At 45.5% G+C, this 25,071-nt stretch overlaps 1 protein-coding gene across 4 annotated transcripts; it reads left to right on the top strand.

Moving 5' to 3' along the window:
* Positions 1-195: 195 nt before the first annotated feature.
* On the top strand, positions 196-24,810 carry LOC110506178 (ceramide synthase 2). 4 transcript variants are annotated; one of them, XM_036963361.1, is made up of 11 exons: positions 196-586; positions 6,074-6,247; positions 8,173-8,290; positions 11,644-11,762; positions 11,887-11,944; positions 12,496-12,546; positions 15,472-15,564; positions 16,019-16,147; positions 17,847-17,953; positions 19,868-20,021; positions 24,545-24,810. In XM_036963361.1, the coding sequence occupies exons 2-11, from the start codon at positions 6,075-6,077 to the stop codon at positions 24,731-24,733; spliced, it is 1,191 nt and encodes a 396-aa protein (XP_036819256.1). In that variant the 5' UTR covers positions 196-586; position 6,074; the 3' UTR covers positions 24,734-24,810. The 4 variants fall into 4 exon arrangements, with proteins under 4 accessions (XP_036819256.1, XP_036819253.1, XP_036819255.1 ...); XM_036963358.1 differs by having other exon boundaries at positions 196-746; XM_036963360.1 differs by having other exon boundaries at positions 197-666.
* The last annotated feature ends 261 nt before the right edge of the window (positions 24,811-25,071 follow it).

The following is a 25,071-nucleotide window of genomic DNA, read 5'->3' as shown; positions in this document are numbered from 1 at the left end:
TTGAATCATAAAGACCTTCCAAAAGCAACACATCCTGTTTGCATGACCATCGTAAGTAAACACACACCTCTTTCAACTATATGTTTTCTTTTGGTTCCCTCCCTTCAGTCCAGCCAAACGTCACTATTTTTCCCACCTGTCTTTGTTGATCTCCTTCTGTTTTCACCTCGTTCTATGTTTTACTAGAGGGACTATTGTGTGGAGGAGTAGCTCCTATTCTCCTGTCTGCGTTATCTGGAGAACAATGCAAACAATCCACAGATTATCACCTGAGGGCACCTTTGACTGCAGGTAGCAGGGTTAGTGTGCCTCTCTCTCTATCTCTCTGTGTGTGTTGCGTCGTGACACTTCTCCATTATCGTCCCTCTACGACAACGTACCTGGAGGGGAAGGAAAAAAACTCCTGTCCAATTGTGCCTGAGCTGGGTGTGACCCTTTAAAGAATGTCAAACAAAGACAGGGAGAGGGAGAGAGAGCCTGCCTACTGAATGGAGGGACTGTCACGCCTGTTTGTTTCCCACAGTCAACATTACATCAACAGCTCTAGTGAGGACAGGACCTACCTTACCTGGTTTCCCTACTGAGGGTGAGGACAGGACCTACCTTACCTGGTTTCCCTACTGAGGGTGAGGACAGGACCTACCTTACCTGGTTTCCCTACTGAGAGTGAGGACAGGACCTACCTTACCTGGTTTCCCTACTGAGGGTGAGGACAGGACCTACCTTACCTGGTTTGCATATTGAGGGTGGAACGGTGGGAAGCCTTGTGGTATATTCTGTTTCCCTATGACCTTGGATTCATTGGATGGTTTCAGGGAATGTGCTGTAGGAGTGTTGTCTGGGGTCCTCTACCTGGGATGTGAATAGCTGGTTTTCTGTTGTTTTACACCTGTCCTCGTTAACGGAGGAGCGGGTTTCAACTCGCGTCTGTCCCAAGCAACCGGTGGGAGTTGTATGAGTGAGGTTGATGTTAAATCGTCTCTTTCAGGTGAGCATGTCCCCCTGTTAGAGGAGCTAAGCTCTATCTTACATCTTAGGATTGGACTGAATAGACCCTCTGTTTTCTTAGTAGGTCAGTGAGTGTATAGAGATTCTCCACCTAAGGCTTTTCTGAATGCTCTCGAGGTTGATTGATTTATAGTTTTGTAACCGGCCTAAACTCAAACTATGATGGATCTCTGGCACTTTAGCTGGATCGCCCACGTGAAGTCATCAGCATTCAACCAGTGAAGTGTAATTACCATTTTGGTTTAAATGGAACTATAAAAAATCTCCAAATGTAATCAGAGTTTTAAGATAAATCTTGACTGGTTTTACTCTACTCTAAAAATGTTTGTGTTTGGAGAGCATGTACTCATGGAAACGGATTGCTTTACAGTTAACAGTGCCTGTCACAGTTCTTTGGGATATCTAGTGGTGTGTGTGTGTGTGTGTGTGTGTGCGTGCGTGTGTGTGTGTGTGTGTGTGTGTGTGTGTGTGTGTGTGTGTGTGTGTGTGTGTGTGTGTGTGGAATGAGGAAAACACTATTTATCCTCCCTTTCACCATTTGGCCTCCTATTCTGCACTTAGTTGTACGTTTTGGACTGAACAGTCATTTTCAGGGTTAAAATCTAAAGATCATCTTTGAAACATTGGAGCCATTGTTTTTCAATCATTAAAATACTATGTGAGTTGAGCATACAGTCTGTTGTAGGTTCTGTCTTAATCATGTCTCTGTACACGTATAACGTCTTTCCCACTCAGTCATATTCTGCAAACCTCTTTTGTGTGATGTATGTATTTTATCTCTTCATGCACGTCAAAGATAATAAATCACTCCCTAGTTCTGGTATGCTTCCCTACCGACTAACATTTATCATGCTTGAGAAAGTTGATGAAAAAGTACGATACCAGTACAGTTGAACCCTGTGCCCCTGTATGTAGGATGGAGAGAGAGAGCGGAGAGCAACAGAGAGAGAGAGAGAGAGAGACCAGGGAGAGAGAGAGTCAGAGGAGAGAAAGAGATGGACAGATACCAGCGGGAGAGAGAGAGAGAGACCAGGGAGAGAGAGAGTCAGAGGAGAGAAAGAGATGGACAGATACCAGCGGGAGAGAGAGAGAGAGAGACCAGGGAGAGAGAGAGTCAGAGGAGAGAAAGAGATGGACAGATACCAGCGGGAGAGAGAAAGAAACAGAGAGACCAGGGGGAGAGAGAGTCAGAGGAGAGAAAGAGATGGACAGATACCAGCGGGAGAGAGAAAGAAACAGAGAGACCAGGGGGAGAGAGAGTCAGAGGAGAGAAAGAGATGGACAGATACCAGCGGGAGAGAGAAAGAAACAGAGAGACCAGGGAGAGAGAGGAGAAAGAGAAGGAAACATACAATATGCAGACAGAGTGTGCTTTGTCATGTTCTTCACTGACTGAATGTCTGAATCCCCAGATGATCTTCAGCAGAACGCTAACAATGCAAAAGGCCTTCCTTATCGGCTGTGTTCTGGCAGTATACCGCTAATACACACTGCTCATCGCTCTATGGACTAGTCCGACGTGACTAGGTTGTCTAGCATGGCTGCTAGTATAGGATAAACTGTAATGTTCCCCCAGGTGAAAATTGTCTTAGACACACAGTACTGCTGTATACATGATAAACACTGTACATTACATCCTCAACATAATACCTACCCTACACTGAATATTACCCATGTCATACACATTGAACTCATCTCATACAGCAACATACACCATACATATTGCACACTGCCATTCCAGAATGTTCTCTCAGTGGCATACTAACACAGGTCAGTTGGACTTATTGCTGTTCAGGTGTTGATAGACAGGTACTTGATAGACAGGTGCTTGATAGGTAGTTTGTATCTGTTGTAGTAAAACAAACATACAGGTACTCAGGCTAGGTAGTGCCAGTATGTAATATGCTTGGCGCCACGATATTATCTTTGAATCATAATGCAATTGCGTCACAGATGTGTAATCAGTGCAAGATAAGGTTAAACGCATAGACACAGAATTACTAGAAAGGACATTGCCCATCAGACCACAGCAATATAACTAGTATTCAATTTCTGTGGATAAAAGTTTGTTTTGTTGTTCCATTTCGACCTGTAGATGTGTTTGGTTGGTGGTTCCATTGTCTCCGCAAAGTCATTGTGATGTGGCGTTGTTGTTATGTTTTTGCAGGGCAGTGAAATGTGCTGAGTTACACACTGACTATACAGAACACTGCAGAGAGCCCTGGGACTATACAGAACACTGCAGAGAGCCCTGGGATGTGCTGAGTTACACACTGACTATACAGAACACTGCAGAGAGCCCTGGGATGTGCTGAGTTACACACTGACTATACAGAACACTGCAGAGAGCCCTGGGATGTGCTGACATCAGCAGTGATGTCATCAAAATGGACCCCATGGGGGCAACGAGTCTCACACACAAACGTGAGCACGTCACACACACACACACACACACACACACACACACACACATCAGTGTGAAAGACTAAATGACAAGAAGAATAAATAGTCTGCACTCGTTTAGGGGCGTGTGTGTGTGTGTCATCAGATCTGCCCAGGGCCATAGAGGCCCCCTATTGATATTGTTGACATTATTCACGAGTAGTTTGTTTTCCCTTCACATGAATCAGTCGTACGGTAGGGATTATCAACTAGATTCAGCCTAGGGATGATTACTTCCTTGAGTGGATGGTTCGGGTGTAGACTGCATATTGACCGCAAGAAGCCCAAACCAATATAATATGTGACTATGACATCATTTCAATCCTTGCTTGGTTTGTATACGCCACGGCTCTGCTAGGCGTGGGAATACTTGGGAACACATTTACAACATTAAAATCACTTGGAGCTGATTTCATGCTGTTTTTACAGTCTTATGTCCAACAATAAATAAATAATTGGGCTGAAAACTTGGGGGGCCTAATAAAACCCCCCATTGGGGGAACCCTGCTGTATGTCAACTCACTGCCATCTGGGATTCGAAGAACTCCATAACTCTTGAACCATGACTTGACCACTAGGGGTTGTGATCCGTTTCAGCGTTGACCTTGGTTTAGAAAAAACGACATAGAAAAAAGTCTAGTCTGTGATTTACTGGGATATATGTTGCTAGGCTGCAGCCCTGGATTTCATTGACTATCACTGCCAGTGATGTTTTCTCTGCTGACGTGTGTGTGTTGGACTAGGTGTGGGGAAGCATCTTGAGAAAGAGGCGAAGGCTGTTGTGTCAATATTTGTATTGGAAATAAAGAATTGCATGTGCACTTGACTGGAGTGACCTAGGTTATACACACCCACACTATCTACACGACCTATAGCACTGGTGTCCAACGAACTCATCAACTCATGTGCACTTGACTGGAGTGACCTAGGTAATACACACCCACACTATCTACACGACCTACAGCACTGGTGTCCAACGAACTCATCAACTCATGTGCACTTGACTGGAGTGACCTAGGTTATACACACCCACACTATCTACACGACCTATAGCACTGGTGTCCAACGAACTCATCAACTCATGTGCACTTGACTGGAGTGACCTAGGTTATACACACCCACACTATCTACACGACCTACAGCACTGGTGTCCAACGAACTCATCAACTCATGTGCACTTGACTGGAGTGACCTAGGTTATACACACCCACACTATCTACACGACCTACAGCACTGGTGTCCAACGAACTCATCAACTCATTTGTAAAATGGCATCAAATCTGACTGATAGTGAATGAATGCACTCTTGAAATCCGGAACTAGTGATTTATGAACAACATGTCATGATCAATTCTTGGTTAATAAATAAAGTACATGCAAATGCAAACTTTACCCAATTCTAAGTTCAACCCCTTAACTGTAATCCTATTGGTTCAACTGCCATGTCAGTCTGCCAGATTAGAACAAACACCAACATTTGTTTTTCTCTTGGACATCATTGCACAGAACAGCATAGAATAGAACAGAATAGAATAGAACAGCAGAATGGTGTACTGCAATTTGACTTTGCTACACTCTTCACCTTCTTTAACAAAACACACAATAACAGCAGCCATGGGGCGGACAGTGGCTCTGTTTCCTCTACTGCAGATTCCATCTTTAAGGGTCAATCTGCGATTTGGGACTTATAAATTAACGGTATATACAGATTGTTTCTTGAAGAATCTAACTTTTATAGGTGCCTTATCAGCTTAGTTCAATTGCCTAACCCCATCAGAACACAAAATATTAGTTTGTTTGTTTTACTCTGTTGTTTGTAAACAGTGTACTTGTAAACAAACTGTATTACTTCAAACACATGGTTAAAGCTGCATTCTATAGCTTTGTGCTCAACCTGACAGAATTCAGATATAGATGGGAGTTATAGATCTGTCATTCTATAGCTTTGTGCTCAACCTGACAGAATTCAGATATAGATGGGAGTTATAGATCTGTCATTCTATAGCTTTGTGCTCAACCTGACAGAATTCAGATATAGATGGGAGTTATAGATCTGTCATTGTCATTGAAGCATTTCCATGTATACTATTTCTATGCTTCCCCTCTTTAAGTTTCCTTTTCGCGTTTTTTTACTTAGCCTTTCGTACCCCAGGTTCAAACTGCTGAAAATACAATGTTTTTTGGTTGTTGAAAATATATTTCACAGCGGTTTAGATGGTACAATGTTTGCAAACAATGTAAACAATGTCTTTGAGGTGCTGGATATAAAAAACATCTATTCAGCAAATGATTGAAAGAGACTCTGCACACTGCAATCTTGCTCCCATGTGGTTTATTGGCGACATTGTTTCCACTTTACTTTAGGTCTTCATCAGGCCTCACTTGATAACAGTGGTGGCTGGTGGCACGTTAAATCGGAAGACGAGAGCTTAGTATGGCTGGAACGGAATAAATGGAATGGTATCAAACACTTGTTCCATGTTTTTGTAAGCATTCCATTCACACCATTTCAGCCATTACTATGAGCTGTCCTCTCCTCACCAGCCTCCTCTGTTCGATAACGTGATACCTATTGACATGTGTTTTCTAACATAACCCTCCTCTTCCACCCCTGTGTCGTTAGGATGATTGACACCCTATATGAGTGGATCTGGTGGGACCGCTTCTGGCTGCCAGTCAACCTGACCTGGGCGGACCTAGAGGACAGAGATGGGCGTGTCTACGCCAAAGCCTCTGACCTCTATGTGACGTTGCCTTACGCCATAGGCTTCCTACTGGTCAGATACCTGTTCGAAAGGTGAGCTTGCTGAACATATAGGGGCAGTTTCCCAGACAAAGATTAAGCCTTGACTAAGAAACATGTTCTCCTGTAGTCCTGGCTCAGTTAGTAGAGCATGGCGCTTGCATTGCCAGGATTGAGGGTTTAATTCCCGGGACCAGCCATACCTAAAATGTATGCTCACTTGACTGCATGTGTCTTTGGATAAAAGTCTGCTAAATGTCATGTACAGTGTAGTGAAAAAGTATTTGCCTCCTTTCTGATTTTTGATACTGAATGTTATCAGATCTTCAACCAAAACCTAATTTTAGATAAAGGCAACCTGAGTTTACAAATAGCACAAAGAAAATGGATTCTTATTTTATTTATTTAATTAACAAAGTTATCCAACACCCAATTCTCCTGTGTGAAAAGAGTAATTTCCCCCTTGCACTCAATATACTGGTTGTGCCACCTTTATCTGCGATGACTGCAAGCAAACACTTCCTGTAGTTGTTGATCAGTCTCTCACATCGCTGTGGAGGAATTTTGTCCCACTCTTGCATGCAGGACTGCTTTAACTCAGCGACATTTGTGGGTTTTCAAGCATGAACTGCTCGTTTCAAGTCCTGCCACAGCATCTCGATTGGGATTAGGTCTGGACTTTGGCCAGGCCATTCCAAAACTTCAAATGTGTAGCTTTTTAGCCATTTTCATGTAAACTTGATTGTGTGTTTTGGATCATTGTCTTGCAGCATGACCCAGCTGTGCTTCAGTTTCAGCTCACAGACGGATGGCCTGACATTCTTCTGTAGAATTCTGTGATACAGAGCAGAGTTCATGGCTTCTTCTATTAAGGCAAGTCGTCGAGATAACTGATTCGTGAGGCAGCAAAGCATCCCCAAACCATCACACTACCAACACCATGCTTTACAGTTGGTATGAGGTTCTTACTGTGGAATGCAGTGTTTGGTTTTCTCCAGACATAATGGGACCCATCTCATCTAACCAGTTGACTCAAGTTTGCCAAAAAGCACCTGGAAACACCTGGATGATCATCAAGACTCTTGGAAGAATGCTCTATGGACAGATGAGTCAAAAGTATCACTTTTTGGACGTCATGGGTCTATTAGGTTTGAGTGCCTTGCTCAAGGGCACGTTGACAGAGCCTTGTCGGCTTGTGGATTCGTACCAGCAGCCTTTAAGTTACTGGCCCAATGCTCTAACCACTAGGCTACCTGCCACACATTGCAGCTAAAAGTGGCACAACCAGTTATTGAGTCTAAGGGGGCCTTACTTTTTCACACAGGGCATTGGGTGTTGCACTTTGTTTATGAAATAAGTATGTCATTGTTGTGTTATTTGTTCACTCGGGTTCCTTCATCTAATATTAAGATTTGGTTGAATATCTGGTAACATTCAGTATAAACAATATGTGAAAGTAGAGAAAATTAGCAAATACTTGTTCACATCACTGTAATATATTATATTTTGTTGAATGGAGATTTTCCATTGAAATGGTTTCTAGTCCAGGACAATGCTGTGTCCAGAGAACCGGCTCATACTCTGTGCTGTTTATATACTACTAAACCATGTTTAGTTCAAACCTCTACCTCACTGTCTCCCTACACCATAGAATTCCTACTCATCAGATACCAGTTTGAAAGGAGAGCTCGCTGAACAAAAAAAGCCCCTTTTATAGGTTGCTACAGGGAAGTAGATGTTAAGTTACAATTTAGCCTGCTTTGCTACTGTGTTTGTACGTGTGTGCATCTGTGTGTTTATTCAAGTTAATTTAGTTGGAGGCAATGATTCTCGTTTGCCGTGTAGTTAATCTCACCTGTGGTAACTTGCATGTGCCTACAAGGTAAAAATTCTACCAGTTTTGAAAATGAAAAAATCGGAACATTCTGCCTCATTGTAAAGTCCAATATATTTGACTGCGTCTGTATGTTGTCCCCCAGGTTGATAGCCACGCCACTAGCAGCCTCAGTGGGGATCCGGGAGAAGGCCAGACTGAGAGTACCAGACAACCCCATCCTCGAACTCTACTATCTCTCTCACTCCAGAAACCCTGGCCAGGTATTAACCCTACACATTAGAAATCACACTTACACCTTTTACATATAGACCTAATTATTAGTGTCAATATCAAACGTCATTGCACTATGAGATCATACACATTCTAATGAATAGTACAAATCCTGCCCATCTGTCACTCTGGTCAAACCCTGCCCATCTGGCACTCTAGTCAAACCCTGCCCATCTGTCACTCTGGTCAAACCCTGCCCATCTGGCACTCTAGTCAAACCCTGCGTATCTGTCACTATGGTCAAACCCTGCCCATCTGTCACTCTAGTCAAACCCTGCCCATCTGTCACTATGGTCAAACCCTGCCCATCTGTCACTCTAGTCAAACCCTGCCCATCTGTCACTATGGTCAAACCCTGCCCATCTGTCACCCTGCCAAAACCCTGCGTATCTGTCACTATGGTCAAACCCTGCCCATCTGTCACTCTGGTCAAACCCTGCCCATCTGTCACTATGGTCAAACCCTGCCCATCTGTCACTATGGTCAAACCCTGCCCATCTGTCACTATGGTCAAACCCTGCCCATCTGTCACTCTAGTCAAACCCTGCCCATCTGTCACTCTAGTCAAACCCTGCCCATCTGTCACTCTAGTCAAACCCTGCCCATCTGTCACTATGGTCAAACCCTTCCCATCTGTCACTCTGGTCAAACCCTGCCCATCTGTCACTATGGTCAAACCCTGCCCATCTGTCACTATGGTCAAACCCTGCCCATCTGTCACTCTAGTCAAACCCTGCCCATCTGTCACTCTAGTCAAACCCTGCCCATCTGTCACTATGGTCAAACCCTGCCCATCTGTCACTCTAGTCAAACCCTGCCCATCTGGCACTCTAGTCAAACCCTGCCCATCTGTCACTATGGTCAAACCCTGCCCATCTGTCACTCTGGTCAAACCCTTCCCATCTGTCACTCTAGTCAAACCCTGCCCATCTGGCACTCTAGTCAAACCCTGCCCATCTGTCACTCTAGTCAAACCCTGCCCATCTGTCACTATGGTCAAACCCTGCCATCTGGCACTCTGGTCAAACCCTGCCCATCTGTCACTCTAGTCAAACCCTGCCATCTGGCACTCTGGTCAAACCCTGCCCATCTGTCACTCTGGTCAAACCCTGCCCATCTGTCACTATGGTCAAACCCTGCCCATCTGTCACTATGGTCAAACCCTGCCCATCTGTCACTCTAGTCAAACCCTGCCCATCTGTCACTCTGGTCAAACCCTGCCCATCTGTCACTCTAGTCAAACCCTGCCCATCTGTCACTCTAGTCAAACCCTGCCCATCTGTCACTCTGGTCAAACCCTGCCCATCTGTCACTCTAGTCAAACCCTGCCCATCTGTCACTCTGGTCAAACCCTGCCCATCTGTCACTATGGTCAAACCCTGCCCATCTGTCACTCTAGTCAAACCCTGCCCATCTGTCACTCTAGTCAAACCCTGCCCATCTGTCACTCTAGTCAAACCCTGCCCATCTGGCACTCTAGTCAAACCCTGCCCATCTGTCACTATGGTCAAACCCTGCCCATCTGTCACTCTAGTCAAACCCTGCCCATCTGGCACTCTAGTCAAACCCTGCCCATCTGTCACTATGGTCAAACCCTGCCCATCTGGCACTCTAGTCAAACCCTGCCCATCTGTCACTATGGTCAAACCCTGCCCATCTGTCACTATGGTCAAACCCTGCCCATCTGTCACTCTAGTCAAACCCTGCCCATCTGTCACTCTAGTCAAACCCTGCCCATCTGTCACTATGGTCAAACCCTGCCATCTGGCACTCTGGTCAAACCCTGCCCATCTGTCACTCTAGTCAAACCCTGCCATCTGTCACTATGGTCAAACCCTGCCATCTGGCACTATGGTCAAACCCTGCCCATCTGTCACTATGGTCAAACCCTGCCCATCTGTCACTATGGTCAAACCCTGCCCATCTGTCACTCTAGTCAAACCCTGCCCATCTGTCACTCTAGTCAAACCCTGCCCATCTGTCACTATGGTCAAACCCTGCCCATCTGTCACCCTGCCAAAACCCTGCGTATCTGTCACTATGGTCAAACCCTGCGTATCTGTCACTCTGGTCAAACCCTGCCCATCTGGCACCCTGCCAAAACCCTGCGTATCTGTCACTCTGGTCAAACCCTGCGTATCTGTCACTCTAGTCAAACCCTGCGTATCTGTCACTCTGGTCAAACCCTGCCCATCTGGCAGCCTGCCAAAACCCTGCGTATCTGTCACTCTGGTCAAACCCTGCCCATCTGGCAGCCTGCCAAAACCCTGCGTATCTGTCACTCTGGTCAAACCCTGCGTATCTGGCACCCTGCCTATCTGACACTCCTGAAATCCTGGTTGGAGGATGCTGATGCTCTGACCAACTCATTGGCCATGTGATTAGAGTGTCAGCCCTGTGATTGGAAGGTTGGGGGTTTGATCCCTGGTCTAGTCATACCAAAGACAACAAATATCTCCTGGCGCTGCTCTGCTAGGGAGACAGCATTAAGGAGCTGGATTGTAGCATACGGCACTGCGATAGAAATTCAAGTACATTTGGTTGGATTCAAGTTAATTCACCTGTCCAGGGGGTGTACTTGTATCATGTCCAGCTGCCTCAGGCTACAGGTATAGGGGATGGGTTCCAGCCCTGTGGGCCATTCTGGCTCAGACAGGGGTACTATCATACAGTATATCTGCTGTTCAGATCTGTGATCGTGTACCTCTAATGCAGATACTGCGCTCCAGGCCAAATGTTTTGGTCCATGACTCACCATGTGGTCATGAGGGATGTTAATGTTTATCCACATGACTTTCGCCCTTTACCCATCTCTCCACATGAGGTGTGTGTGCACGAGCGTATGTGTAAGTCTTTGTGTCAATGCATCTATATGCGCTTGTGTGTGTACGCACAAACATTTGTGTGGCTATGTGTGCTCGTGTGTGTGAATTTCCACACATCTGTGTGCATCTGCGTGCGTGTGTGTGTGAGCCTCCTGATGTGTGTATATCATCAGACGGTCCTGACAGTCTTTGAAGGGATTATTGAAACCTCACACCACGAGACCTCTCTCTCAGATCTAAATACCCTGATGGTTATTTTGCTCATGGTCCAGTGTCTTACCGAAATCTCAAGTAGCCAGCGAAATGAAACAAGTAGCCAGCGAAATGAAACAAGTAGCCAGCTAGTGGGGACAAATTTGCCCTAATAAAGTGATTTTGGTGACATCTGATTTACCCCAATGTATTGAAGTCAACTTAGCATAAGGGTTAGTAGTCCTGTTTAGCTGGCCGCTGGCGCTAATCAAACACACTTGGTTCTGAACTGTGTCTGTCTGTCTGCCTGCCTCCCTCCCTCCCAGGCAGTTATAGATGGTCTGTCTAAGAAGAGCGGCTGGTGCGTTAGGCAGGTGGAGCGCTGGTTCAGAAAGAGAAGAAACCAGGATCGTCCCGGAGTACTGAAGAAGTTCAGAGAGGCTAGGTAAAACTGTGTGTTGTGTGTGAGAGTGTGCTTATTCCACATGTTCACCTTTCACTCAGTAGTGTTTTTCTTCTTCTGATATTATTGCCCCTTGTCTGTCTCGGTCTCTGTCTCTGTTTTGCAGTTGGAGGTTTGTGTTCTATCTGTTGGCGTTAATTGGAGGAGTTGTGTCCCTGTATGATGTGAGTAGTGACTCTAGTGATCCTCTGCTTCACAAACACAAGTCTTTACAAGATAGCAATTCAGTGCGTGTGAAGAGATTTCAAGATGTGGAGTGAGGTTACTGTGTCTTAACTCTGTTACATTCAGTACCACCAAAACACACACCAAAAACAAATTCCTAACACTTTATGATATGTTATACACATGAAATTAACATCCTCAAAGTAGAACTTTAACAGGTTGTCCCGGGTAAAAGCAGGGAGAAGGTCAAAATGGAATAAAAATATTATCTGAGTTGAGCTGAAATGGAGAACTTCTTTTCAGTCCTTCTGTCCTGAAGTGAAGGAGGGGAGGGGCGGATAAGGGGGAGATAAGGGGAAGGGGATAAGGGGAAGAGGGGAGGAGAGGACAGAGAGATGAGCTCTATGGGAATTTGACAGTGATGGCTTCAGCAAGTGTCTGAAGGCCTCGAGGGCAATGCCAGTTGAAATTGAAAGCATCATGATGAGATTGGCCTGTGATGTTCTTTAAAGATTTCACTGCATGTTTCTCCTTTTGTTTTGTATTTCAGAAAGAATGGTTTTATGATACGTGGGAAGTGTGGAATGGATTTCCAAAACAGGTGTGTATGTGTGTGTGCGAATAGTGTGTGTGTGTGTGTGTGTGTGTGTGTGTGTGTGTGTGTGTGTGTTTTCTAGTACTGAGCAATTAGTGCTTTTTGAGGTCAGTTCGATTATTAATAAAATGATCAGGATTTTTGGTTTCTGTATGCATTATGTGGATTGAATGCTGAAACAACACAGAATAAAACAGTGAATAACAGTGCCATGATGGTAGTGACCGCCCTACTACATCACACAGTTCAGGCTTGATCTGATTTCTCTCTAGAGAAACTGCACATTGACCTCACAGAAAAAAATCTAATAATTGAACTGACGTTGACCAATTAGTTGTTACATTTTTTTGGCTAATCGCTCAGCACTACTAGTCATTTACCAGGGGGATTTTGAAGAGCTCTCACTCCCCTTACTCTTCTCACGTGTCTCCACACTAGTATAACCAACCAGGAAGAAAAACAACATATCATACTTGAACAGGCGCAGCTTGGCTGACGTTTTCTAACCATGTCCAGATTTCTGACTCACACATAAAACATATAAAGCTAGTTGATAATACTGAATCTCAGGTCCAAAACACACAGGTCCATATTTAGTAGTGACACTGTTTGTAAATGTATCTTTAACAAGTGGGGGAATGTGTGGCTTAGACTGCTGTTCAGTCTTTACTGGGTGCCAGGTCCTAATCAAAGGAATGATGATGTCACCCAAACTGGAACGGAGACAATAGGATTATGTTTGATCAGGCTCCACACCTAACAATGTTGCCTGGGGTTTAAAGCAGGTCACGTTCCAGATGGCGCCTCCTATTGGCCCTGGTCAAACAGAGTGCACTACATCAGGACTAGAGTGCCAATTGGGATGAAGGCATAGTTTGTTTGAGAGATTTTGGATGTGTTTTATGTGATCGTATTTGCAACAAAGAATTCAACACAGTTGGTAACTACTTGGTATCCAACTTGTTGGCCTACTTAGTAGGGCTAATTTTGATGAATCCCCAAAAATAAAAAGTGGTATTAGATAGACTAATTATTATGCAATTGCAATTTTAACCATGTAGTTGCTAAGTAAATACCAACTGTAGCGTAGTGTAAAACACCATGTAGCTCTGGTGCCGTATGTATCAATCAAATTCAATGAATCAAATGTATTTATAAAGCCCTTTTTACATCAGCCGATGTCACAAAGTGCTGTACAGAAACCCAGGCCAAAACCCCAAACAGCAAGCAATGCAGGTGTAGAAGCACAGTGGCTAGGAAAAACTCCCTAGAAAGGTCATAACCTAGGAAGAAACCTAGAGAGGAACCAGGCTCTGAGGCGTGACCAGTCGGGTGCCGGGTGGAGATTTTAACAGAACATGGCCAAGATGTTCAAACGTTCATAGATGACCAGCATGGTCAAATAATAATAATCACAGTGGTTGTAGAGGGTGCAACAGTTGGCTCAGTTGGCTTTTCATAGCCGAGCATTCAGAGATAGAGACAGCAGGTGCGGTACGAAAACAGCAGATCCTGGACAAGGTAGCACGTCCGGTGAACAGATCAGGTTTCCATAGCCGCAGGCAGAACAGTTGAAACTGGAGCAGCAGTACGACCAAGTGGACTGGGGACAGCAAGGAGTCATCAGGCCAGGTAGTCCTGAGGCATGGTCCTAGGGCTCAGGTCCTCCGAGAGAAAGAGAAAGAGAGAGAGAGAATTAGAGGGAGCATACTTAAATTCACACAAGACACCGGATAAGACAGGAGAAATACTGCAGATATAACAGACTGACCCTAGCCCCCCGACACAAACTACTGCAGCATAATTACTGGCGGCTGAGACATGAGGGGACGGGAGACACTGTGGGCCCATCCGACTATACCTCCGGACAGGGCCAAGCAAGCAGGATATAACCCCACCCATTTTGCCAAAGCACAGCCCCCACACCACTAGAGGGATATCTTCAACCACCAACTTACTACTGAGAAAAGGCAGAGTATAGCCCACAAATATCTCCCCCCAGCACGAACCCGAGGGGTCTTGTGACTGTAGCACACGTGTAGGTATGTATGGCAGGACCAAATCAGAAAGATAGGTAGGAGCAAGCCCATGTAATGCTTTGTAGGTTAGCAGTAAAACCTTGAAATCAGCCCTTGCCTTAACAGGAAGACAGTGTAGAGAGGCTAGCACTGGAGTAATATGATCAAATTTTTGGGTTCTATTCAAGATTCCAGCAGCTGTGTTTTAGCACTAACTGAAGTTTATTTAGTGCTTTATCCGGGTAGCTGGAAAGGAGAGCATTGCAGTAGTCTAACCTAGAAGTGACAAAAGCATAGATTCATTTTTTGGCATCATTTTTGGACAGAAAGTTTCAGATTTTTTGCAATGTTACGTAGATGGAAAAAACTGTCCTTGAAACAGGGGACTCTAAGTAGGATCTGCTGATCTATGACCAGTTGTCACCTGTCCATGTTGTCTTATTCATTGTGATCTAAAAGTCAAAACTGATCTTAAATCATCACTCTACTCTAAGATGCTCGATGGCTACACAGCCCCTGATTTCTTTGTCCCAGCTAGAGACACTGTCTCCGTTCTAAATGGCTCCCTATTTAGTGCACTACTTTTGAACAGAGGCCTTTGCACTGTATAGGGAATACGGTGGTGCCATTTCAGACGCAAACACTCAGGCATAGGAGAAGGGATTTGGAGAGCTCTTTGTTTTGAGTCTGTTCTGTTGGAATGTGATTCATTCATGGCACTGTAAGATTATGTTACCTGTTACTGGTGTTTCTCTCTCTCTCTCTCTCTCTCTCTCTCTCTCTCTCTCTCTCTCTCTCTCTCTACACACCTCTCTCTCTCTCTGTCTCTCTCTCTCTCTCTCTCTCTCTACACACCTCTCTCTCTCTCTCTCTCTCTCTCTCTCTCTCTCTCTCTCTCTCTCTCTCTCTATAGACTATGCTGGATTCTCAGTACTGGTACTACATCCTGGAGATGAGCTTCTATGGTTCGCTTCTCTTCAGAGTCACTTTTGATGTCAAGAGGAAGGTGAGAGTCGGGGATCCCAGTCCCTGCCAGCCCCTATGGGCTTTTCTCAAGCTCTGCTTTCTTTACCATATAGCTGCATTATCTTCCACTCTCTGACCCGTTTAACTGAGAAGCTCTGCTTTCTCACATTAGTTACCCACTGCAGTCCTAATTAGATAGTGGCCTGCCTGCCACCTCTGACAGGCCAGCGCATTAAATATCTTATGGAGATGAAAAGTAGAAAGTATGAGACATTTTTATCAAAGTAAATTGCAGTTGGCTACTCATAAGCAATTACAGTTAATGATCTTTTCCACTATATTAGTTGTTCCAACCTGCCTAACATTGTCCATCTGCCTGCTTAGTTATGCATGTTACACTATCAAGTGATTTTGAGGACATGTAGTAGAATAACAACAGTAGCAACAGAAGCCACAGGGACAGGTGAAGATGTTTGTTGTGTTGTCTCCTCTAGGACTTTAAGGAACAGATCATCCACCATTTGGCCACCCTGACGCTGCTGTCCTTCTCTTGGTGTGTCAACTACATCCGTATAGGAACCCTGGTGATGCTCATCCACGATGCCTCCGACGTCCTGCTAGAGGTCTGCTACCATGTGGAGTGTCTGTGTGTGGTGTGTTCTGTGTGGTGTGTGGTGTGGTGTGTGGTGTGTTCTGTGTGGTGTGTTATGTGTGGTGTGTAGTGTGTGGTGTGTTCTGTGTGTGTGTGGTGTGGTGTGTGGTGTGTTCTGTGTGGTGTGTTATGTGTGGTGTGTAGTGTGTGGTGTGTAGTGTGTGGTGTGTTCTGTGTGTGTGTGGTGTGGTGTGTGGTGTGTTCTGTGTGTGTGTGGTGTGGTGTGTGGTGTGTTCTGTGTGGTGTGTTATGTGTGGTGTGTAGTGTGTGGTGTGTTCTGTGTGGTGTGTTATGTGTGGTGTGTAGTGTGTGGTGTGTTCTGTGTGTGTGTGGTGTGGTGTGTGGTGTGTTCTGTGTGGTGTGTTATGTGTGGTGTGTAGTGTGTGGTGTGTAGTGTGTGGTGTGTTCTGTGTGTGTGTGGTGTGGTGTGTGGTGTGTTCTGTGTGTGTGTGGTGTGTTCTGTGTGGTGTGTTATGTGTGGTGTGTAGTGTGTGGTGTGTTCTGTGTGGTGTGTTATGTGTGGTGTGTAGTGTGTGGTGTGTTCTGTGTGTGTGTGGTGTGGTGTGTGGTGTGTTCTGTGTGGTGTGTTATGTGTGGTGTGTAGTGTGTGGTGTGTAGTGTGTGGTGTGTTCTGTGTGTGTGTGGTGTGGTGTGTGGTGTGTTCTGTGTGGTGTGTGGTGTGGTGTGTGGTGTGTTCTGTGTGGTGTGTTATATGTGGTGTGTAGTGTGTGGTGTGTGGTGTGTTCTGTGTGGTGTGTTATGTGTGGTGTGTAGTGTGTGGTGTGTAGTGTGTGGTGTGTTCTGTGTGGTGTGTTATGTGTGGTGTGTAGTGTGTGGTGTGTTATGTGTGGTGTGTAGTGTGTGGTGTGTTCTGTGTGGTGTGTTATGTGTGGTGTGTAGTGTGTGGTGTGTTCTGTGTGGTGTGTAGTGTGTGGTGTGTAGTGTGTGGTGTGTTCTGTGTGTGTGTGGCAGACACTTTTTTATTTATATATTTTTATTTTACCCCTTTATCTCACGAATTTTGTGGTATCCAATTGGTAGATAAAGTCTTGTCTCATCACTGAAACTCCCGTATGGACTCGGGAGAGGTGAAGGTCGAGAGCCATGCGTCCACCTAAACACAACCCAACCAAGCCACACTGCTTCTTGACACAATGAACATTCACCCGGAAGCCAGCCGCACCAATGTGTCGGAGGAACACTGTACACCTGGCCACCGTGTCAGCGTGCGCTGCGCCCAGCCCGCCACAGGAGTTGCTAGTGCCTCTGGTCTCCCCTCTAACTATGCCTTCATCCCAATTGGCACTCTAGTTCTCCCCTAACCCGCACGACGCAGGGCCAATTGTGCGCCGACCCATGGGTCTCCCGGTTCGCGGCCGGCTGCGACAGAGCCTGGACCCGAACCCAAAATCTCTGGTGGCACAGCTAGCACTGCGATGCCGTGCCTTAGACCACTGAGCCACTCGGGAGGCCAAGAGTGGCAGACACTTTTATCCAGAGCAACAGTTACGTCCCAAATGGCCCACTGGTAAATATAGGGCTCATGTTAACAGTAGTGCACTGAAGAGAAACGGGTGCATATAGAACACCCCATAGAGTGAGCTGTGCCATGTGTTTCTGGTAGAGGGGAGACTCACTGTGTGTTTTTTCTCTTCTCTCTCCTACCCCAGTCTGCCAAGTTGTTTAACTATGCCAAATGGGAGAGAACCTGCAACAGTCTCTTTGTGGTGTTTGCCATTGTGTTCATGGTAACCCGACTGATCATCTTCCCATTCTGGTAAGGCAACTGACGAACCCTAGCTGTGTGTGTGTGTGCGTGCGCGTGTGTGTGCGTGCGCGTGTGTGCGTGTGTGTGTGTGTGTGCGCGTGTGTGTGTGTGCGTGTGTGCGCGTGTGTGTGCGTGCGCGTGTGTGTGTGTGTGTGTGTGTGTGTGCGCGTGTGTGTGTGCGCGTGTGTGTGTGTGTGTGTGTGTCTCTCTCTCTCTATTGTATGTTCACCAGTTGGCACACAGGAGGAGTGATTGTCAGGGAAAGTCTTTGTCTCATGAGCGCTCAGTGATACAGAAGCCAATATTTATTGAATTATGTTCTGTCTACCTCTCCTGTGAGAAACAATCAACCATCTCATTTCACTCTGAAAGGCCAAACAAAGAGACGTTGAACTTTGCAAAAGTACAAAACATCATGTTCTGTTCTCTGCAGAGAAAGTAAACCAGGGTCGGGTTCATTAGTGCACACCGTAGAAAAAGGTTATGCAACTGAAAGCGAAAACAAACGTTTCCTTTTTCCCCCCACATATTTGAATTCTATATTTTTCCAGCTCTGTAGTCAGCCCCAAAAATGAAAACGAATGTTTCTGTTTGGTCAGGCTCATGTTTCCCCTTCCTGTTTCAGTCTGGTGCCTATTGAATACGACCCAATGTTTCTGTTTGGTCAGGCTCAGGTTTTCCTTCCTGTTTCAGTCTGGTGTCTCTAGAATACGACCCAATGTTTCTGTTTGGTCAGGCTCAGGTTTCCCCTTCCTGTTTCAGTCTGGTGCCTGTTGAATACGACCCAATGTTTCTGTTTGGTCAGGCTCAGGTTTCCCCTTCCTGTTTCAGTCTGGTGCCTATTGAATATGACCCAATGTTTCTGTTTGGTCAGGCTCAGGTTTTCCTTCCTGTTTCAGTCTGGTGCCTATTGAATACGACCCAATGTTTCTGTTTGGTCAGGCTCAGGTTTCCCCTTCCTGTTTCAGTCTGGTGCCTATTGAATACGACCCAATGTTTCTGTTTGGTCAGGCTCAGGTTTCCCCTTCCTGTTTCAGTCTGGTGCCTGTTGAATACGACCCAATGTTTCTGTTTGGTCAGGCTCAGGTTTCCCTTCCTGTTTCAGTCTGGTGCCTATTGAATACGACCCAATGTTTCTGTTTGGTCAGGCTCAGGTTTCCCCTTCCTGTTTCAGTCTGGTGCCTGTTGAATACGACCCAATGTTTCTGTTTGGTCAGGCTCAGGTTTCTCTTCCTGTTTCAGTCTGGTGCCTATTGAATACGACCCAATGTTTCTGTTTGGTCAGGCTCAGGTTTCCCCTTCCTGTTTCAGTCTGGTGCCTGTTGAATACGACCCAATGTTTCTGTTTGGTCAGGCTCAGGTTTTCCTTCCTGTTTCAGTCTGGTGCCTGTTGAATACAACCCAATGTTTCCGCAACTGGTTAATCTTTCCTGAATTGGACGGCATTGAATGAGCACGAAAGCTGAAAAGCTGAACAATGTCCCCTTTCTCTCATGGACATTACTTACCAATTGACAGAATAGCAGATTTCTTAGCTATCATTTTTGTACAGATAGTTACATAGTATTTACCTACTTATTTCAATAATGAAAAACCCCTATAAAGCAAAGAGTAGCCATTCATTTCCTTCACAAAGGCTTGTGTTTAGGAGGCATGAAAAGCAAAAACATTTTTAAATAGGAAAAATAATCCTATTGAATTCTTACTGGTTATACCGCCTCTGCTTCACGTTGTTTTCTCACGCTCCATGCACACTGAACACCACCCAGTACAAGTTTAAATGTTTAACAGAGCTTATCATATCTAGTAGTCTGTATCATATAAATGTATATTTTAGCACTTCGGGTTTGTGAAAAAGTATCTTGCAAATAAAATGCATTACCATCATCAGCATCATTGTCTGTATTGGTTACATCATTCCAGGCTGATCCACTGTACGTGGGTGTACCCCACACTCCAGTACCCCCCGTTCTTTGGTTACTACTTCTTCAACGTCATGCTGGTGGTCCTCCTGTTCCTGCACATTTTCTGGGCCTACCTCATCCTGCGCATGGTCAAGAAGTTCCTCTTCGGCAAAGTGAGTCATCTTTTTGGCAGTGGTTTATTTCACTCTTTCTTTTCCACTCTACACCCATTCCCTTTATGACAGCCATCAAGCAGGCCTGAATCATACCAGTCTGACACTCAAACCAGTGGTCCCCAAACCGCTCTCTGAGTCCCCCAGCCGTTCTACTTCCATCAACAGGTGGTCTTCCACTGATCTACCCCAGTACTAGCATACCTGTTTCATCTGGGAAACTAATCATCATGTTCTTGATTAGTTGGAATTAGGTGTGCTTGGGGGGGGGGGGGGGGGGGGGGGGGGGGGGGGGATGTCAGCTACCACTCAGCCTAGTCAATGCTCTTCTCTCTCCTGGCACCCCAAAGGTGGAACCAGCCTCCGCCTGAAGCTAAGACAGCAGAGTCCCTGGCTATCTTCTGAAAACACATGAAACCCTACCTCTTCAAATAGTACCTTAAATGAATCAAGTATTTAAAAGTATTTTCCTACTAGCACTGACTTGACAGAACATGATCTTGCTACGACTGTGATGGTACAAACTGACAGAATACCAACTTGATGATGAGTTGACCAGAGGTTGATGATGGGTTGATCAGAGGTTGATGATGGGTTGACCAGAGAGGTTGATGAGGGGTCGACCAGAGGTTGATGAGGGGTTGACCAGAGGTTGATGAGGGGTTGACCAGAGGTTGATGAAGGGTTGACCAGAGATTGATGAAGGGTTGACCAGAGGTTGATGAAGGGTTAACCAGAGGTTGATGAAGGGTTGACCAGAGGTTGATGATGGGTTGACCAGAGAGGTTGATGATGGGTTGACCAGAGAGGTTGATGAGGGGTTGACCAGAGAGGTTGATGAGGGGTTGACCAGAGGATGATGAAGGGTTGACCAGAGGTTGATGATGGGTTGACCAGAGAGGTTGATGATGGGTTGACCAGAGAGGTTGATGAGGGGTTGACCAGAGGATGATGAAGGGTTGACCAGAGGTTGATGATGAGTTGACCAGAGAGGTTGATGATGGGTTGACCAGAGAGGTTGATGAGGGGTTGACCAGAGGATGATGAAGGGTTGACCAGAGGTTGATGATGGGTTGACCAGAGAGGTTGATGATGGGTTGACCAGAGAGGTTGATGAGGGGTTGACCAGAGGATGATGAAGGGTTGACCAGAGGTTGATGATGAGTTGACCAGATGAAACAGGTGTACTAGTACTGTACAGCTGGAGCTAGGAACATAAGCATTTCACTACACCCCTAATAACATCTGCAAAATATGTTTACTCAACCAATAAAAGGTGATTAGATTTTGATTTGATATGTGGTTGTCTCACCCAGCTATGTGAAGATGAATGCACTAAAGTTGCTGAATGACTAAAATGTTAAATGTTAGATGTAAGTGGATCCTACTATAGGAGAGTTCTGGGAAACATTGCTCTAAACACACATAGAGCCCCAACCTACAGCTGCTTGACTGACCTGACTAGATCATGCATAGCCAACAGGTGGTCTCTGAAAGTCAGTGCTGTCTGATGTGAGTGGAGGGTAACAGAGACCTCAGCCCTTCTGCATTGACGTCCATGTGGTGTTATGGGTCAGTAGCTTCTGATTGGTGCTGTGGTGCAGACAGCTACACCACTGTCTGTTCTCTGTCAGATGACTACAGTGTCTGTTCTCTGTCAGATGACTACAGTGTCTGTTCTCTGTCAGTTGACTACAGTGTCTGTTCTCTGTCAGATGACTACAGTGTCTGTTCTCTGTCAGATGACTACAGTGTCTGTTCTCTGTCAGATGACTACACCAGTGTCTGTTCTCTGTCAGATGACTACAGTGTCTGTTCTCTGTCAGATGACTACAGTGTCTGTTCTCTGTCAGATGACTACAGTGTCTGTTCTCTGTCAGATAGCAACACCAGTGTCTGTTCTCTGTCAGTTGACTACAGTGTCTGTTCTCTGTCAGATGACTACAGTGTCTGTTCTCTGTCAGTTGACTACAGTGTCTGTTGTCTGTCAGATGACTACAGTGTCTGTTCTCTGTCAGTTGACTACAGTGTCTGTTCTCTGTCAGTTGACTACAGTGTCTGTTCTCTGTCAGATAGCAACACCAGTGTCTGTTCTCTGTCAGTTGACTACAGTGTCTGTTCTCTGTCAGATGACTACAGTGTCTGTTCTCTGTCAGTTGACTACAGTGTCTGGTCTCTGTCAGATGACTACAGTGTCTGTTCTCTGTCAGATGACTACAGTGTCTGTTCTCTGTCAGGTGACTACAGTGTCTGTTCTCTGTCAGTTGACTACAGTGTCTGGTCTCTGTCAGTTGACTACAGTGTCTGTTCTCTGTCAGATGACTACAGTGTCTGTTCTCTGTCAGATGACTACAGTGTCTGTTCTCTGTCAGATAGCAACACCAGTGTCTGTTCTCTGTCAGTTGACTACAGTGTCTGTTCTCTGTCAGATGACTACAGTGTCTGTTCTCTGTCAGTTGACTACAGTGTCTGTTGTCTGTCAGATGACTACAGTGTCTGTTCTCTGTCAGTTGACTACAGTGTCTGTTCTCTGTCAGTTGACTACAGTGTCTGTTCTCTGTCAGATAGCAACACCAGTGTCTGTTCTCTGTCAGTTGACTACAGTGTCTGTTCTCTGTCAGATGACTACAGTGTCTGTTCTCTGTCAGTTGACTACAGTGTCTGGTCTCTGTCAGTTGACTACAGTGTCTGTTCTCTGTCAGATGACTACAGTGTCTGTTCTCTGTCAGGTGACTACAGTGTCTGTTCTCTGTCAGTTGACTACAGTGTCTGGTCTCTGTCAGTTGACTACAGTGTCTGTTCTCTGTCAGATGACTACAGTGTCTGTTCTCTGTCAGTTAACTACAGTGTCTGTTCTCTGTCAGTTGACTACAGTGTCTGTTCTCTGTCAGATGACTACAGTGTATGTTCTCTGTCAGATGACTACAGTGTCTGTTCTCTGTCAGATAGCAACACCAGTGTCTGTTCTCTGTCAGGTGACTACAGTGTCTGTTCTCTGTCAGTTAACTACAGTGTCTGTTCTCTGTCAGTTGACTACAGTGTCTGTTCTCTGTCAGATGACTACAGTGTATGTTCTCTGTCAGATGACTACAGTGTCTGTTCTCTGTCAGATAGCTACACCAGTGTCTGTTCTCTGTCAGTGTGGTCTAGAATCTAGCCTAAGACCCAATGCTCCTGTTTTTCATTGTTTCATTGTTCTCATTCTGTATGTAGACTTACTAACTGAGCAGTTAGAAATGTGTGTGTGTGTGTGTGTGTGTGTGTGTGTGTGTGTGTGTGTGTGTGTGTGTGTGTGTGTGTGTGTGTGTGTGTGTGTGTGTGTGTGTGTGTGCAATTGTGTTGGGCTTGGCAAAGTGCTTGATCCCTGTCAGCTACGGCAACGGCAGAAAACAGCTAAGGTGCCAGAGGCAATTACTCAACCCCCACAAGGTCACAAGGCAACAGTGGGTTGCCATTGGGACATAATTATTGGTGATTTAGCATTGTGCCGAACATAATTATATTTCTGGAAAACACAATGTGGCTCAGAGCGGTCAGACGGCTCAAGGAGAGAGAATAGAGTCTGTTATGGTAAGTCTGAAAGACTGACCTGACCTACCATGGATTAAACTCCAGGTGTTTTTGATTGATCGGCCAATTGGGTTTCTGCATTAGTTGAAATAGCTCAGGGCTGTAGGTAGCGTCTCAGAGTATGTGTTGATCTAGGATCAGCTATCCATGTTATCGTATTCATTGTGATCTGAAAGGCTAAACTCGTCCTTGATCAGCACTCCTGCTCTGAGACGCGCAGTACATGCAGCCCCAGGTTTCAATGCTACTTTTAGGTGAATGTTTTGTTCTGAGTGATATAGGGCTACGCAGAACTGTGATGCAGGAGCAGTGATTCCCAAATGGTTGGTCACAGCTGATTTCTTTTTTGACAGAGTACTGGCTTGAGACACTGGTTTTATTTTCTTGGATCACAAATAATCACTTTAGAGAGAGAACTATGGGAACTACTGTGTTAGAGATGATGATGGTCTCTGAGGTAGAAAGTGGCATTATATCTCGATGAATGTCCTGAGTACATTCTCTCTCTCGCGCTCTCTCGCTCTCTCTCTCTCTCTCTCTCTGTCTCTCTCTCTGTCTCTCTGTGTCTCTCTGTCTCTCTCTCTCTCTCTCTCTCTCTCTCTCTCTCTCTCTCTGTCTCTCTCTCTGTCTCTGTGTCTCTCTCTCTCTTTCTCTCTCTCTCTCTCTCTCTCTCTCTCTCTCTCTCTCTCTCTCTCTCTCTCTCTCTGTCTCTCTGTCTCTCTCTCTGTCTCTCTCTCTCTGTCTCTGTCTCTCTGTCTGTCTCTGTCTCTCTGTGTCTTTCTCTCTCTCTCTCTTTCTCTCTCTCTCTCTGTCTCTCTGACTCTGTCTCTGTCTCTCTGTGTGTGTCTCTGTCTCTCTGTGTCTCTGTCTCTCTCTCTTTCTCTCTCTCTCTCTCTCTCTGTCTCTCTGTCTCTCTATCTGTCTCTCTGTGTCTTTCTCTCTCTCTACTCCAGATGACCAGAGATGAAAGAAGTGATGATGAGGAGGATGGTGACGAAAGCAGTCTGACTGAAGAGGAAAAAGAGGAGGGCAGTTATCGTTACGGCAACGGTTCTGGACTGGGCACAAAGGAGGGCAACAACGGCTGCTTCAGACACTTATCTCTCTCGGAGAACGTCTGCCCATCAAAAACCGTCTACTGACCAAGCTCGCGTCGTGATTGGCAGAGCCCTGCACCAGAGGCAGGGAGTGGTGGGATCGAGGTCATAGGAGAAGCTGGAACAACACAAAACAGATTCCATCCCATATGGAAAAACAACAGCAAGCAGACAAACATTTAGATTAAGATTTATGACTCTAGAATTTGGAATGTAGCCTGGCAAAAAATAATACTTCACACACAGAAAGAGAGCGTTTTTCTTGGCCTGTAGTTTCTTCCACGTCCAAACTCCTCTCATCTTCAAGGAAAACAATGTTGATGATGGCACAGTTTCACATGGAACCCTCCTCAGACAGCAATGAGACAAAGACCAGATAACCA

This window comes from Oncorhynchus mykiss, chromosome 26, assembly GCF_013265735.2.
Source record: "Oncorhynchus mykiss isolate Arlee chromosome 26, USDA_OmykA_1.1, whole genome shotgun sequence".
Taxonomy (NCBI): domain Eukaryota; kingdom Metazoa; phylum Chordata; class Actinopteri; order Salmoniformes; family Salmonidae; genus Oncorhynchus; species Oncorhynchus mykiss.
Note: the sequence above shows the minus strand (reverse complement) of the source record. Positions and strands in the feature narration are given on the sequence as shown.

Coding starts and splice junctions, on each gene's coding strand:
- LOC110506178 (XM_036963361.1), top strand. CDS start 6,075: ATGATTGACACCCTATATGAGTGGATCTGGTGGGACCGCTTCTGGCTG. Junction 11,945..12,495: donor GAGTTGTGTCCCTGTATGAT/GTGAGTAGTGAC, acceptor TTTGTATTTCAG/AAAGAATGGTTTTATGATAC. Junction 16,148..17,846: donor CCTCCGACGTCCTGCTAGAG/GTCTGCTACCAT, acceptor CTCCTACCCCAG/TCTGCCAAGTTGTTTAACTA.